Source organism: Paramormyrops kingsleyae, chromosome 8 (genome assembly GCF_048594095.1).
Source record: "Paramormyrops kingsleyae isolate MSU_618 chromosome 8, PKINGS_0.4, whole genome shotgun sequence".
In the NCBI taxonomy this organism is placed as follows: Eukaryota; Metazoa; Chordata; class Actinopteri; order Osteoglossiformes; family Mormyridae; genus Paramormyrops; species Paramormyrops kingsleyae.
The window spans coordinates 9,821,410-9,836,331 of record NC_132804.1 but is presented as its reverse complement, the minus strand read 5'-3'; the positions used below and the strand labels follow the sequence as shown (position 1 = coordinate 9,836,331).

The 14,922-nt window shown below is 42.6% G+C and overlaps 1 protein-coding gene across 1 annotated transcript; it reads left to right on the top strand.

Moving 5' to 3' along the window:
• The first annotated feature begins 4,918 nt into the window (after positions 1 to 4,918).
• rpl22 (ribosomal protein L22) lies at positions 4,919 to 14,784 on the top strand. The gene is made up of 4 exons (XM_023790609.1): positions 4,919 to 5,004; positions 5,761 to 5,865; positions 6,119 to 6,243; positions 14,388 to 14,784. Exons 1-4 carry the CDS (start codon positions 4,993 to 4,995, stop codon positions 14,530 to 14,532), a joined length of 387 nt encoding a protein of 128 aa, XP_023646377.1. The 5' UTR covers positions 4,919 to 4,992; the 3' UTR covers positions 14,533 to 14,784.
• The last annotated feature ends 138 nt before the right edge of the window (positions 14,785 to 14,922 follow it).

Genomic DNA, 14,922 nt, shown 5'->3' with positions numbered 1-14,922 from the left:
CAAAACAAGATTTTGACACTTGATTTTATTAGAGCAATAACTCAAAAAGTATTTGAAGGATCTTTTTCCAACTTTGCTGACAATGTATGGGGGCTGAACTGGAACTGATCAAATTTTGAGACTTAAACATGCTGCTTAGTGGCAGCAAAGGGAAGGGTGACTGCAGATGCCATTTGAATGTAATAAGTCAAAAAGTATTTGATGGATATTATTACTACTTCCCAAAAACATTGTATGGATGAAGATCTACACCTGATTTTATTTTGAGACAAGTTGCCCTTTTTCAAATTTTGGAGACACATTTATGATGTGGAAGGTCTGGAAGTGATCAAATTTTGAGACAAATCTCACTGAGATTTAAGCAGTGCTGCACAGTAATCTCAAAGAGAAGGACAGCCTCAGACACTTGAACTTGTTACTGTGATGACTCGAAAAGTATTTGACAGATGTTTTTCTTGTATTGCATGAATAAAGAATAAATATATCAGAGCTTGTGTGGTCACGCTACAGATCAGTCCACTTTTGCTGCCGTGAGAAACAAAGTACTGGCAGGTGGCTGTTAAAATGAGTGTAAAAGAAGTTTTCAAAAGATTCTGATAATACTGCCCCAGAAGCACAGCTATTTTCATTGTAACGAAATGGGACAATCCAGACCCTGCCAAAATAAGACTGTCCTACCAAAATGAGCAAAGTGTGAGAAAGGAAGTTGTCTGATGCAACCATTAGACTCACTATAACACTGACACAGTGCTGGAGAACTCCTTGGCTGATATGGAAAACAATGTGAAGAAGTAATTTCTTTGGAACTATGCCAATTTGGGGTTTTTAGACTCAGAATCTTTATAACATATAAGAGAGGCGTACACACAAGTATGTGATAAACATAGTGGTTTGTCTCAGATCAGCCCCTGCCCTGTACCGCCATTCATTTCCCTGTTTGGCCAGCAGGTGTCGCTGGCCATCCCATTCTGTGTTCCCTTAGTGATTTCCTCAGGTTTAGCACCCTTCACAGGTCCTAGTATGTCCCCCTACTCCCTAGGCTGGCCCGTGGTTAGACGGTCTAAGTAGATGGCTCTGACCCAATCAACTGCTCTGCTGTGGGTTTGGATGTTGGCTGGAGACCATGTTGGATATTTTGTGTTCTTCTCCCCTGGTTTTTGTCGTGCAGGTCTTGTTACTCATGTGATGTTATATTTGTTTGGGTCCCTGTTTTGTATCTTTAGTTGTCCCTGATTGTATGTTTCTAGTTTTGAAGTAAAGTCTGTATCCATGTTTCTGGTGTCCCCTAGTGATTGAGCTATTAGTATTTGTCACTTACTCTGACCTGTTTCCAGTATGTAATTAGTAACGCCCCACATCTGTCCCTCATCATGACCTTGTCATCTGTCTTTAAATTCCTGTCCCTTGCTCTTTTCCGCAACTGGTCATTGTGTTTGACTCCTGCGTCTTTTCCGTATGTGTCACTGGCTAATAGTTTTGTTGTATTGTTGTAGATGTTTGTCTGTGTTCCCTTTACTTTTCTTACACGTAGTTTTGCCTTTTGGTTATTTTACCTCCCTGCCCTGTTTTCATCTTTCATGATGCCCTTTCTTTCTGTTTTCCCCTGCTTTCAGTTCCCAGTAAAACCCCTTGTCACCCATCCTCACTGTGGATCAGCCTTTCTCTGCCATAACATGTTTGTGCAAATTTAAATGGTCCAGCTTTAACAGTTGACACTTTTACAATTCAGACAACACACATCTCTACATATAACACATACAATACCCTCTGCCTGCTTAAAGACAGCGGAGCGTGGACAGGTCTATGCGGAGGACACCGCTCAGAGACGTCCTGCTTCTGAAACAGTGCTGCAATTGCATATCACAATCAGCCTGCTACTCTGCTAAAAACGAAACTGGCAGGACCGAAACCAGTTTGAATGGCATTACCAGAAACAGATGAGAAACAGTGCATAATGTAATTGTCAGAAATATTTAAAACCTTATAAAACAAAGGGGAATATGAAGGGGAACTTTGCAACAACTCTCATACAGACAGAACACTCCAGTTTTATCAGAAAGCTTTTTTGCTCATTGGTTAGTTTCAATATCAACTATGACTGGATATGTTCAATAGCAATTCTATGATAATTGCAAATGGACCTCAGTTTAGACTGTGCTACTGTATTGTACATTATTTAATGAAATAACAACATGAACAAATTTCGGCAATTATTTTTCTGTATTTTGTCAAAAAAATCATGCCAATAAAAGTGTGCAATTTTATAATACAGTATCATAATAGATATGATCATGACATATAAAAAGAGAAAATAATGTTGCTACAAAGTTATTGCTTTGTTTCACTTCAGGGTGGTGGAAAGCCTCAGGGGATATAGCGCTCGCCCCCCCCCCCCCCCCCTTCTTTAATGGTGAAGGATTCTATACCCTCCCTAGCTCTGTGTAGGTTGCGTTTTCACTCCATATTAATATAGGTCTGTACACTTTACTTATTGTGTATCTCTGTGTACGTTGTGATGGACCACATGCAAATGCTATTATAACGTGCAAATAGTGCAAATGTTACATTGTCGTTAGATCACCAGCAGGGGTTACTGTTTAGGATTCTGATAGCACTGGAGGTGAAGCTGTTCTTGGAGTGTTTTGTGGGGAGTGATCTGAGTCGTCTCCCTGCGGGAAGCAGCTGAAGCAGGCCTGCACCGATGTAAGGGCTCCCCCCCATGACCCTTTGGCCAGGTTTAGTGGTGCGTTGAATGCTAAGGTGTTCGGTTCTGCACACGATATCTATCACTAACTACCATCAGATGAACACTAATGTCTCATTTTATATTTTTATCTTGTATATTTCTATTTTATTTGCTATAGTTTTACACTTACGCTTTATTTTTCTGCTTGCTTTTCACTTATTTATTGTAATTCTATATGTAATGTACAATAACAAGGATTCAATTCACTTAAATGTGCTGTCCCTGTCTTTATAATCCTAAAGGATCAACCATATCCAGCAAGGGAGGTCATCTGAAGCAATGCTGCACTGGGCCAGCTTCCGATCCGCAGAACAGGTCCGCTTCTACAGTGTCCGTTCCCGTCCTGCTGGTAATCTGCCCTGGTCAGCAGGGCGCAGGATGTGATGGCAGCACAACACAAGATCTGTCAGGACGTGGGAGAAAATTGAACGTGCGTGAATCTCTAACGTCCCGCATTGAGATCCAGCTCTATTACAGCTTGAATGCTGTTCAGCAGATTCTACCTTTCCATGCATTTCATTTTTATTCCCATCTCCTGCTCCATCCTCACTTGTCATCACCTACTCCATCTCTGTTCATGGACTCTCCCGTGTGCCCATCTCCTTGTCTGTCCTCATCCCTTTCTCCGTCTCTGCATATGGCCCTGCTCCAATTTCACCTGGAATTCCAGCCATGGTTCATCCCACCCCTATGTAACTGGTTCCAGTTCAACCTACAGCCCCCTCGTCTCAGTTGGATATGGGTCCAACATCCCTGTTCATGTGCAGTGTTGTTTCCAAAAAAATGCATAATTACCTGCCGTACTCTTACTACCTGTCCAACTGCCATGTCAGGTCTCTTGACAAAAGATACTGGCTGTATTACTATTGTAAAAAAATTAAATATCAGTACTTGAGTGCAGCTCACAGCTATAACAACCAGCAATGGAAGAAAAGCTCTCTGTCCGCAGGGTGATGATGAGGGTACCCCCACTACCAAGACGTGCAAACCCTCCAAAGATGAGATCTTCTTTCCAGAAAATACCATGGATCATCCCTGGGGTCCTGGAGCTGGCTGTCAAGATGTGAACAGTGACAGTTAGGCTTTTCTTTTCATTTTCTATTGTAGTTCTATTAAATATTATTCAACATTAGATTCTCGTGTGTTTCTGTATTTCAAAACAAACCATTGTATATTTCAAAACAAAAAGGATGTCAAATGAATAAAATACTAACTAATTAAACTCTTAAAATAAATGTAGCGCATTGCAATGGAGACCTCCCAGGCTTCTTCAGATCTCAAGTGCAATGCACAAAAAAAATCACTTTTACACAAAGGCACTTAATGAAAAGCTGTGACCACAGCGGTGGCGACATTTTTTGTAAGAAGCCCTAATTGCATTGTCAATGCACATCTTAAATTGACTTTTTTTGTTATACATACTTCCTTCTTGCACTATTGTTTTATTTGCACTATATCTTCACTGCTGCTGCTGTTGTTGTGGAACTTCACTCACAAGTGTTTCACTGACCTGCACTTACAAAATGTCAAGTGATTTGGTGTGGTGACGTTACATCTGTGATCATGCTTGCTATGGAAAGGATTCAGTTATCAAAAGCCTAAATGCACAGACTGCTCAACTTTTGTTGCAGGTTGCAAACCTGATATTATTTTATTAACAAAAGGCTTTATTATATGTGTTAATACAAAGCACAAAACCTTTTTTTTAATCTTCAGAGGCCCTTCCCCTGTCTATGGTTAAATAAATTGTAAATATCTGAACAAGAATAACGAGCTGTACCCTTAGACATCATCGGGTGGCTGTACTATCGCTACTCCTTTGGGGACAGCCATCGAGTTGGCAACTTTGGTCAGCTGGTTGGTGTGATATTTTCAATTCGAGAAATGTCTGCACACACATTTATGTATCTATGAGTTGTATTACCTTGTAAATAGTCTGCAGGGTTTGCAAACTACCCTAATGGTTTTGATGTAGCCAATTTTAGATTTATGATAATAATATAGATTAGCCGGAAGTATATTTTCAGCACGGCGCTTAATAATGGGAAAAATAATCATGATATTGACACAGCCAATATTACAGTAACAACGCATTAGAATTAATATAACAACACCGCCACTCAGTCAAACCATGTTAATCAAATCCAAGTTGAGCGATTGCATCGATGACCTCGGCACTCGATTCGGTAAGGCATCGCTAACGCGCATGCTCCGTAGTATCCCTCTCTCTTCTGTCTCTGTTCATCATGGCTCCGGTGGTGAGTTGAATAGTCTTTCTGAAAACGTTGTATTTTGTTATTTTCCCGTGGATACGGGCTCCAGAAGATACTGGAACCGCTTAGCATACCGTAGATCATGGGTTCGGATTTAGTTCCATGTTTGGATCGTGAGTCGCGTGTATTTAGACGCGTTTCTGTCCTATCGAGGCCTGCTTTTCATAAACCACATGGTCAGAATAGGTCGTGTACATGTATTTGCTACTCCGTGAATTTAGTTTTCGTTTGCCTCATAAATGTTTAACTAAACTCGAAAGTGTTTGAACGGCTGACTTGTCTGGGATTGGGCGCTTTGGGGCAAGTCAGGTTTCACACCGGTAGGGTTCAACCAGCTGGTTATGCGTTGTAATGCCTAATGACGAAGCACTGGTTATGTCCCGATTTTTGACATTCCTTATGTACAGTAGAGCATTTCTTACTGCTGTTTTTAAGTGGAGATGGAGAGACATGTTGAGTAACAAACGAATTAGCCTTCAGTGGCCGCGCTATTAAGTACATCTGTGATAATAGTTTTGTATTGTGATGTGGATTTTGTATTTTCTACAAATTGCCATTGTGGTGGTTTATGTGTGCTGTATAAGGTAGGAATTTGCTTTCAGTCCCCATGTGTGGGTTTTCTTCTGAAGCATTCCGATGAGTAAGTTGGATCTGTTGTATGTGTCTTGTGGTCAGATGCAACCTCAAGTAAGCTCCATCACGGCAACATGTCTGATTCGCTTCCTTTTCTTATCTCTTTAGAAAAAACAGAGTGCCAAGGGTGGCAAGAAGAAGAAACAGGTCCTTAAGTTCACCTTAGACTGCACACATCCAGTGGAGGATGGGATTATGGACGCTGCTAACTTTGTACGTATGAAGTCCGTTTGACTGCCTGTGGCTGCTGGTTGATTGTCTATATGAATGTAGAGAATACGTTTGGATGGACGGGTATAACATCCAGTTCCATATGCAGATGTTCTGTCGTGTTCTTTTTTTTTTAAATTATTAGAACACTTGCAGTGTGTAGATGTCACAAGAGTGTCGGATGGCACATTTTGATGGTTTGTGTTAGAGCTGTGAGTGACTTCCAGGTGGCTGTCCCCTAATCATCTCGCTGTAGGAGCAGTTCCTACAGGAGCGCATCAAGGTGAACGGGAAGGCAGGGAACCTCGGCGGGGGCGTGGTGACCATTGAGAGGAGCAAGAGCAAGATCTGCGTGACCTCTGAGGTGCCATTCTCAAAAAGGTAAGGCTGTTTTTGATTGCTGCTGGAGTTTTTGATCACACCACTGCAGGACACCCAGCAATCCCTTATAAACCCCTTAGATTTGGTTCTGTGTTTGGATCTTGAGTCGTGTATTTATGTGTGTTTCTGGCATGGTGAGTCCTGCACTCCACAAACAACATGGTCAGAGAAAGTGCTGTGCAAGTGATTGATGTCATTTCCTGGTGGACTGTATGTCAGTCCCTTTAATCCTAATGCAGTGTTTCCCAATCCGGTCCTCGGGGACCCACAGACGGTCCGTTTTTTTGCTCCCTCCCAGCTCCCTGCTAGTCAGTCCACATTTTTGCTGCTACCTGGAGCTGGGAGGGTGCAAAAACGTGAACTGACTTCAGGTTCCTGAGGACCGGATTGGGAAACACTGTTCCTGATGCATAACAGATCCGAATGAGGTTACGTCACCTACATGGTTCCTTTTATGAAGCCCCCCCCCCCAACAAACTAAATTAAACATAAATAATAGATTTTTAAAAAGCAGCAATTAAAATTTGCCGCCAACATTATTTAGCAATATGCTGGACAGAAGATGGGGCATGTCACATCAGGGTCCAATAAAAAGAGCAAAATCCTTAGTTGTGTGGGAGCATTTCATATTAAAAGTGAATTAAAATGCAGTTGTCTGTTCATACTGCGAAGCAGAACATAAATATCACAACAGCATGACTGCGATGCGACCTGCTACACCCTAAGTCGACATCCAGGCTTGACGGATTCACCCAATAATGTGAAATTAGCCGTAGATAAGCTATGCACCCTTTAGCCTGCTGGAGTAACCTAGCCTGCCTTTGTCATCCCTTTGACTTAAATTAGCTTAATTTACTTTTTACGGTTCCTCTATCGTAAGATAATCACCGCTAAAATGGTGAGGCCCTTTGCTTCGCCGCATCATCTTACATGGGGCTGAATGATTTATCGAGTATTGAAAGGTTCTATTTTCTGGGGTACAAGCAGCGTTAGCTGCAGATCCTTATTTTTTTCCCTTCTTGGTTCTGTTTTTATTGGCTTATTTTACCTGGGCCAATCGAATATTGTAACAGTGCAAATGTGTACTTATTTTATGTGTAGTTTCACCTTTATATGCTAATTATGTACTTAATTTGCAGTATAAAGAAAAACAATTTTGGAGGGGGGCATCTCAGTTTTAAATCACTCTGACTCATAACAGAGTGAAGATGATTAATATTCCAATATCGTTCAGTTCTGTAGTGATAGCCTTCACCCTCACACCTTCTTGAGTGAAGTTCGTTTGGCTCTGCAGTCGTCTTCCCTTCACTCTCCACTTCGCTACCGTAAATGCGCTGAACAAGCAGTGCAAAACGTCCTCACTGCTCCGAACTCAGCTCATTATAATATGTAAATCAGAGAAAATGTGATCATTTTTACAAAGACCTGCGAAGGAGTGGTGATGATTTACTACAAAAAATATATGAAAGAATTAGGAATTCCAATAAATGTTGAATCGTACGTCTCCAGTACTGAAGAAGACTCCGGAAAGCATACCATTTGACCGCAGATGTTATCTCGTCGTAGAGAATGACTCAGAGGAAGATGTAACTGATGCAGTAAAGACATCACAGAAGCGCTTGATGGACCGCCTCATTCACATTTAGCTACAGAAATATCTAAATGAAAAATAATAAACCTTAAATAATTTATCTTCATGAAAGTATTATCGTAATATTTTTAGACATGAAAATGTGAATGCGTCTGTCGTTCTGAGAAGAGTCACGTTGTCAAAGAGTCACGTGTGGCAACCGTGAGTTACAGGTTACCAACCCCTGGTCTAAATAAACCATGTGTTTGAGTGTACGTCCTGCGATGGTTACTGCCTCGTGCTCATTGCTTCAGAATATGTTATATTTAGTCTGTGTGTGTTTATGGTCCAGGTATACATTACATTGTCCCCACTATGTGATAAAAACCTGTTATTTCATCTGTCATCAGTTCAATCTGTGACTGCAATCAAAAAGCTAAAAATGCCAAAAGTTTTGTATTTTGTTTGGTTATTTATGTTTACGGTTAGGGCTGAGTAGGGGTTAAGGTCGTCATTGTTTGGGTTAAGGTTTTGCCCATAGTAATGAATGGAGAGTCCCCACAAAGACACGTGTACAGGTCTGTGGGTATATTACATTACGGGTGTCACGGTACACAAAATGTATGATTTGCTGCGAACCCCTGTTTTGAGTTGGCAATTTGGTGCAATTTCGGTAAAGCAGGAAAAACAACTTGTTTTGAAATTATTAAAACTGCAAGCACAATTAGGAACCTTTGTAAACCAAAGGTAATGTCTGTCTCTGTCCGAATAACACAATACATGTTTATTTGCACATTACAAATGTAAATTTAAAAACATCATAACAATCCCGATGAATTGAATCCTGTGCTTCGAAGTAGGATCGCCTTTATCGATAAACCGTGATTATTTTATTTTAGCCCGGGCTGAATTTCCCGCCGATTGCCCCTTAATTGCCACCCGGAGACTGACTTGCAGAGGCTGTTGCTGCTTTGCTATTGTTTTATCAGCTACTCTCTCTAGACCGTTGTAGTCGATCTGTAGATTACTCGATTAATATCATTGAAACTGGCAGCCTGAGTTAATATTGCGGAGTGCGTTTCATTTTCAGGTCGTGTTTGTGAATGGACTTTTAGGTGGTCCTTGATTTTCATCTGATTTTGTTGTAGTGGCAATTAATATTTGGCAAATTGTATTTTATGCCCTAATTCTTCTGCCTTGTGCAAGTTTTCTGTTTAAAATGTGTTTATTTTGGTATTTGTGTGTGTAATTTAGAATTTTTATATGGTTTGGTCCAGAGATAATTAACTCAACTCCTGTCCACTGATGATAGCCTTTCCAGATGAAAATTTGCATTTGGTTTCTTGGTAATAGATTTATTTTTATACAGTATAACTAAAAAAATGCATTTTCGACAATGCATGTTTTTAAAGAGGAGGACCTTGTGCAGCTGTGCCATCAAGTTTAGAGACTAACATGTATGAATTTCAGAGATGAAGTGTCAGGCACAGATTCACCTAGAAATATAAAATGAATCCACGTGGAAATGCTGCAACCAGTATCGATACACCTTTGTTTCAGACTCAAACCGGGGTCTTGTTTTTTGACTGATAGCAATCCTTGTTTGCCAGTCTGCAGCTGCAATGCTCTGAAATGTTGCCCTTTCGTTATTACTTTCCCTCTAACGTTGATGTCGACCGCTGCCTGGAAATGAAAACACCCTAAAAACATCATAATGGAACGGTTTGCGGTTAAAGGTTCATTTCTGGGTAGCAAAGCTCTGTGCTTTTCATGTTACACTTGGTCCCTTCCAGGCTTCCTTTTTGAGGGGGTTCCTATGTCATTTATGTTGTTGTTACAATTTGTAGTAGTTAATTGAGCTGGAGTGTAAGTAAATTTGTTGCAGCCTCAGCCATTATAGTAAAGTGTGTTACCATGGCAATCGTGTGTTACGGTGTTGCTTGGACCTTACTGCAGGTGGATGCATCTATTCTTCCTCGTTTTTTTCCCCCCCATCACCACTTGTGAACTATTTTGATGGTGCGAGCAGAAACAGGCCGTGTGAAAATGGGTCTTTTTGGGCCGATCTACCAGCCCCACTGCATGTCCATGGTGGTGTGGACGCGATCAGAGACACTCAATGCTATCGGCGGTTGCCCAGGGCGACGGCTTTTGCCGGCTGATTTCACTTGCTCGTAGCCGGTTCGGTTCGGTGCCGGATAACTCGTGCCCCGCGGTGCCAGCATAGAACCCCTACACGACTGAAGGGGCACCGACTTCACATGGCAGTTTCAATTTGTCGGGGATGTTGAGTCCCGGTACTATAGTGCCGATTTGGGACAAAGAACGGCTAAGCGATATGGGGGGGGTGGGGGGGGAGACCCTATTCGGCTAGCATGCTGTGACCAATAAAAAGCATTATAATAAAGTAGACTAGCAAACTATTTTTTGCTTTTTTTGCAATTAATCGCATGCAGTCGCATTGTAATACATTCAAAAACACCTTAAAGTCTGTAGATTGAGTATAGAAATTAAGTTCTAATAAAAATCTTTGCTCATACTGGGGATAGAACTCGTTCTTTCACCTTTTTGGTTAAAATGAGTAGTTACTCAGAGAGTTTGGGTTTTATATTGTCTTAAGTCAGTTGATAATTTGCTGGTTAAGGATCTGAATATCACTCTTTTACGGATTTAATAAAAATCTCTTTTTGCATTGTTTTGTAATTTCCCAGTTTGATATCGCAATGCTTTGCCACATCTAAAAAAAGCTACAAACCCACGTTTTTTTCCATCCTCTGTTCCTTTCGGAGCTGCAGGCCGTTAATATGGTAAATAATTAACCGTAGTGTTTCTGGGTGCTGTAATTGAGGTTTTGTTAATTAGCGTGACTAATAGAATCAGGTGTGCGGGTGGCGGCGGGGCTGAACTGCGCGCTGGCTGGTGTTTGGGGGCGGCTGCTCTGTCGTCCCCCAGGTATCGCCGCTGGGCCACAGCAGCCAGGCCTGTCTGTCAGCTGCAGAGCGAGGTGCTGCTGCCTAACCACCTCTGGGTCCTGCTAAAACGAAGAAAACGCATCAGCCTCCTGTGACCCTGAGCGACGTTTTGCTCTTTGGACATTCCGCATAACCTGAAGGTTATGTGTTCCAGTCCTTGTAAGCGGTTCCTGCTGGTATTTCCCGTGTGATTGGAATTTGCGTCTGTAAAATATCTTGTTTTAAGGGGGAGGAACTTTAAAGACGGCTGATAGTGGACATTGGCGGTAGTGCGGATGCACATGGGTGAGGCGTGTTGAATTACCTGGCGAAAGAGGTAATAATGGCCAACTTGTGCAAAATGTGTCAAAAGCTCTGTGCATTTGCACAGACCCAATGCTTCATGCTAATTTTTGGTACCGTCGTGCTTACATCCACCTGTCTTCCTATTGGCTGTGAGGCTTTCTGCTTGGGTGCCAATGCAGCAAATCAGAAACAAGCAGCTCTGTGTCCACTAAACTGCCTTTCCCTTGGGCTGTAGGTCACTAAAACTCCACTGTCAGTCTCAAACTGTATTTACTCGGGAAGCAGCAGATGGGGAAAGGCAGAAATATCCTTTAATGCGAGTTGCAGTCACCTGTGATACGCTGTCAGATTAATACCGTTCATTTAGCAATGTGCCTCGCTGTGTAAATTTCACCTGATGGGATTTTATGCTTATCTGGATCTGGGTGTAGCAGCACGCGTACAAAGTGAGCTGTACTCATTTGGCTGTCGTGTTTAAAGGTAGCTTAAGTTGGGCTAAGCTGTGGGGGGCATTATAATGCAGGATTTATGATCCATCATGTCAAATGTAAAGTCTTTGGTTTTTTTGGTTGGGGGGGTAACAGTGCATAAAAATGCACTTATGTCACCTTCAGGGGGTGTCCTCTGTGACCCGTGGTGTGAGAAAAGTGTTTTGATTTTGCTGCCTGTTTTTCAGCAGGCTAACAAGACTAACCGAGCGTAGCTGTGCTTTCAGGCATGGCGTTCTTAAGTCCATGTCAGGTTTTTTTTTGGGGGGGGGGGGGGGGGGGCTGGTTGGTGGATTCTGTGGCTTTGGGAATTCTTGTCCATCCCCATTTGTGATATCTTTCTGCGCTTTTTTTGTTCTTTACCTGGTAAACTTTTCCACTGACGTGATGTCTGTTCCCGACCTGAAGACGTTGGTTTTGTCCGACGAAGAGGCCCATTCGCTGTCACCTTTATAGAGCTGCTGCCTTTAGTAAGGAGTGTGGAAGGATAACAGAGCTCTGATTGGTTGATAAAGGTGTCAGTTATTACTGTTCGTGTGTGTGCTGACTGTGAAGGCACGTCTGGAAAATGTCTCTCTTCTTCTTGATCTCTCAGCTACCCTGATTGACAACTTCAAGAGCTGCTCTAGCAGACTCAAAAGATAGGACTGGTCTTTTAGCCCCCAATATCATTGCTTATTCTGAATGTGGTATAAATCTGTATTTGCTAATGTTTCATAAAGAAAATCTTGTTGCTGTAATATTTATTGGATCTAGTGCATATACTTATCTATTTCTCAACATTGTGCAGCTTCTGTGGAGGTTCCAGGTCTGTGTCTGAGCTCTCTGTGTTAGTTCTGTGATGCAGTGTCTGGTTCCAGGTCTGTGTCTGAGCTCTCTGTGTTAGTTCTGTGATGCAGTGTCTGCTTCCAGGTCTGTGTCTGAGCTCTCTGTGTTAGTTCTGTGATGCAGTGTCTGCTTCCAGGTCTGTGTCTGAGCTCTCTGTGTTAGTTCTGTGATGCAGTGTCTGGTTCCAGGTCTGTGTTTGAGCTCTCTGTGTTAGTTCTGTGATGCAGTGTCTGGTTCCAGGTCTGTGTCTGAGCTCTCTGTGTTAGTTCTGTGATGCAGTGTCTGGTTCCAGGTCTGTGCCTGAGCTCTCTGTGTTAGTTATGTGATGCAGTGTCTGGTTCCAGGTCTGTGTCTGAGCTCTCTGTGCTAGTTCTGTGATGCAGTGTCTGGTTCCAGGTCTGTGTCTGAGCTCTCTGTGCTAGTTCTGTGATGCAGTGTCTGGTTCCAGGTCTGTGTCTGAGCTCTCTGTGTTAGTTCTGTGATGCAGTGTCTGGTTCCAGGTCTGTGCCTGAGCTCTCTGTGTTAGTTATGTGATGCAGTGTCTGGTTCCAGGTCTGTGTCTGAGCTCTCTGTGCTAGTTCTGTGATGCAGTGTCTGGTTCCAGGTCTGTGTCTGAGCTCTCTGTGCTAGTTCTGTGATGCAGTGTCTGGTTCCAGGTCTGAGTCTGAGTTCTCTGTGTTAGTTCTGTCATGCAGTGTCTTTGGAGTCCATTTGGTTCCCTGAGCGAACTGGTAGGTTATGAGGCACCACCTGACAGAAACTCTGAGACCTTGTGTTTATGTAACGGGTGGGATTAGCTCTTTCTTTGTGGGGGTGTTAAACGAATGTGTTCTTAAGACGGCTGGAGCGCAGAACATCTGGGATCCCCGTTTTCTCCAACCCGATTATCTGCAGACGTCTAGCTGCATAGCCCTGTGGATGTAGCTTTGGTGTAAATGACCATCTTTGCCGTGGTGCTAGCCTGAAGCGGGTTGTGTGGGTGTGGCCGACTGCATACCCCCTCCGCACCACTGTGCCTGGCAGCAGCAGGATGGGCACCCCTGCCCTAAAGAGATCACCGTAAAGGTTCAGGCAGACATTACACTGTTGGAATTGGGGTTCACTACACAAACAAACATTTTACAGATCTCAGTCGTGCCTCTCGCAAAACCACAAAGTTTCTCAGAACAGAATGAAATAATGTAACAGTCCTTCAGATTTGAATCATAGATCACAATGCGTTCAACCACATTATAAAAATGAGAAACTCCCATTTGCAGTCCAGCAAAATGATACAAGCTCACCGTGCCTTTGTCAGCAATATCTTGCGGGTTGAGGGGCATTCTTTCCCTGGCAGGGTATTGGAGTGCCCCAGTCACAGTGGGCATGCAGCCACCCCAAATGACACTGGTGTCGCCGAGCAAAAACTGACAGAGCGCCCAGCAATCTTCCTCACTTCCAAACCTGGTCCTATACACTTCAGGGAATCAGATGTATTATGCCTGTCAGATTTTCCCTGTGCTAGTTGACTGGAACTCATAACTTCAAACATGTGGAATTTAATCTCGCCATCATCTGACATTGTTTCACACGCACCAAAACCTGTAACCCACTCGCCTTTGCTTGTGAGAGGTTTACTTACACAAAAATGTTCTAAGGGCAGAAGGAAAAAAATTATTGGTTCAGCGAGATGCCCAATCAGATTGTAGAGGAGGCGGGACCAAGACACCTGATTGGTTGGTCCATTGGTCATGTAAGTTAAACTCCCATGAGCCCTGCTTTCACTTTCCTAAGCCGGTGATTGTTCAGCATCTTGGTTGACATCTAAATGTCTGAATCTATGACTATCAGTCACATTTATGTTGTTCATGGTGTCACTGCAGCAGATATCCAGATCTGTGCTCCCTTGCTTTAAGACCTGACTAGTGCGATGTTGGGTTTACAGAAAGTGAGAAGGGGGCTTTAATTTCTCTGGTGACTTTGGGCCTGGGCTGGTGTCAAGAAAGTGTTTTTATTTTTCAGGTACCTGAAGTACCTGACAAAGAAATATCTGAAGAAGAACAACCTAAGAGACTGGCTCCGCGTGGTGGCTAACACCAAGGAGAGCTATGAGCTGCGCTACTTCCAAATCAACCAGGATGAAGAGGAGGAGGAAGATGAGGACTGAACCTTGTGCATTTTCCTGATTTTGTATATTGAATAAAAAAAAAAACTATACCATCATCCTTGTTTTTGTTTTGAGACTTCCGAGTGAAATTAATGTAACAGTTCGGATCTGTCTGTCTGTGTCTTCAGCTTCATTTAGACAGCACTGTGGACTGGTTGTTAACTGGACAGCAGATCCCAGCAAACTTAGTGCAGCACCCTGGCCTTCTGATTTGGTTACCTCGTGTATTAAAGTACCCCTCTTGATGACAAACCAACTAGTCTGGATCATTATTGTATCTTACTGGGATAAAACTTGTGTCAGGGAAACGATACGCTTAGTCTCTAACCATTGATTAAGTCTACATGTAAATTAGAACCCTAATGAGAAATTATTCTATTTCATTAGTGC

Coding starts and splice junctions, on each gene's coding strand:
- rpl22 (XM_023790609.1), top strand. Junction 5,866..6,118: donor TTATGGACGCTGCTAACTTT/GTACGTATGAAG, acceptor ATCTCGCTGTAG/GAGCAGTTCCTACAGGAGCG. Junction 6,244..14,387: donor GAGGTGCCATTCTCAAAAAG/GTAAGGCTGTTT, acceptor TTTATTTTTCAG/GTACCTGAAGTACCTGACAA.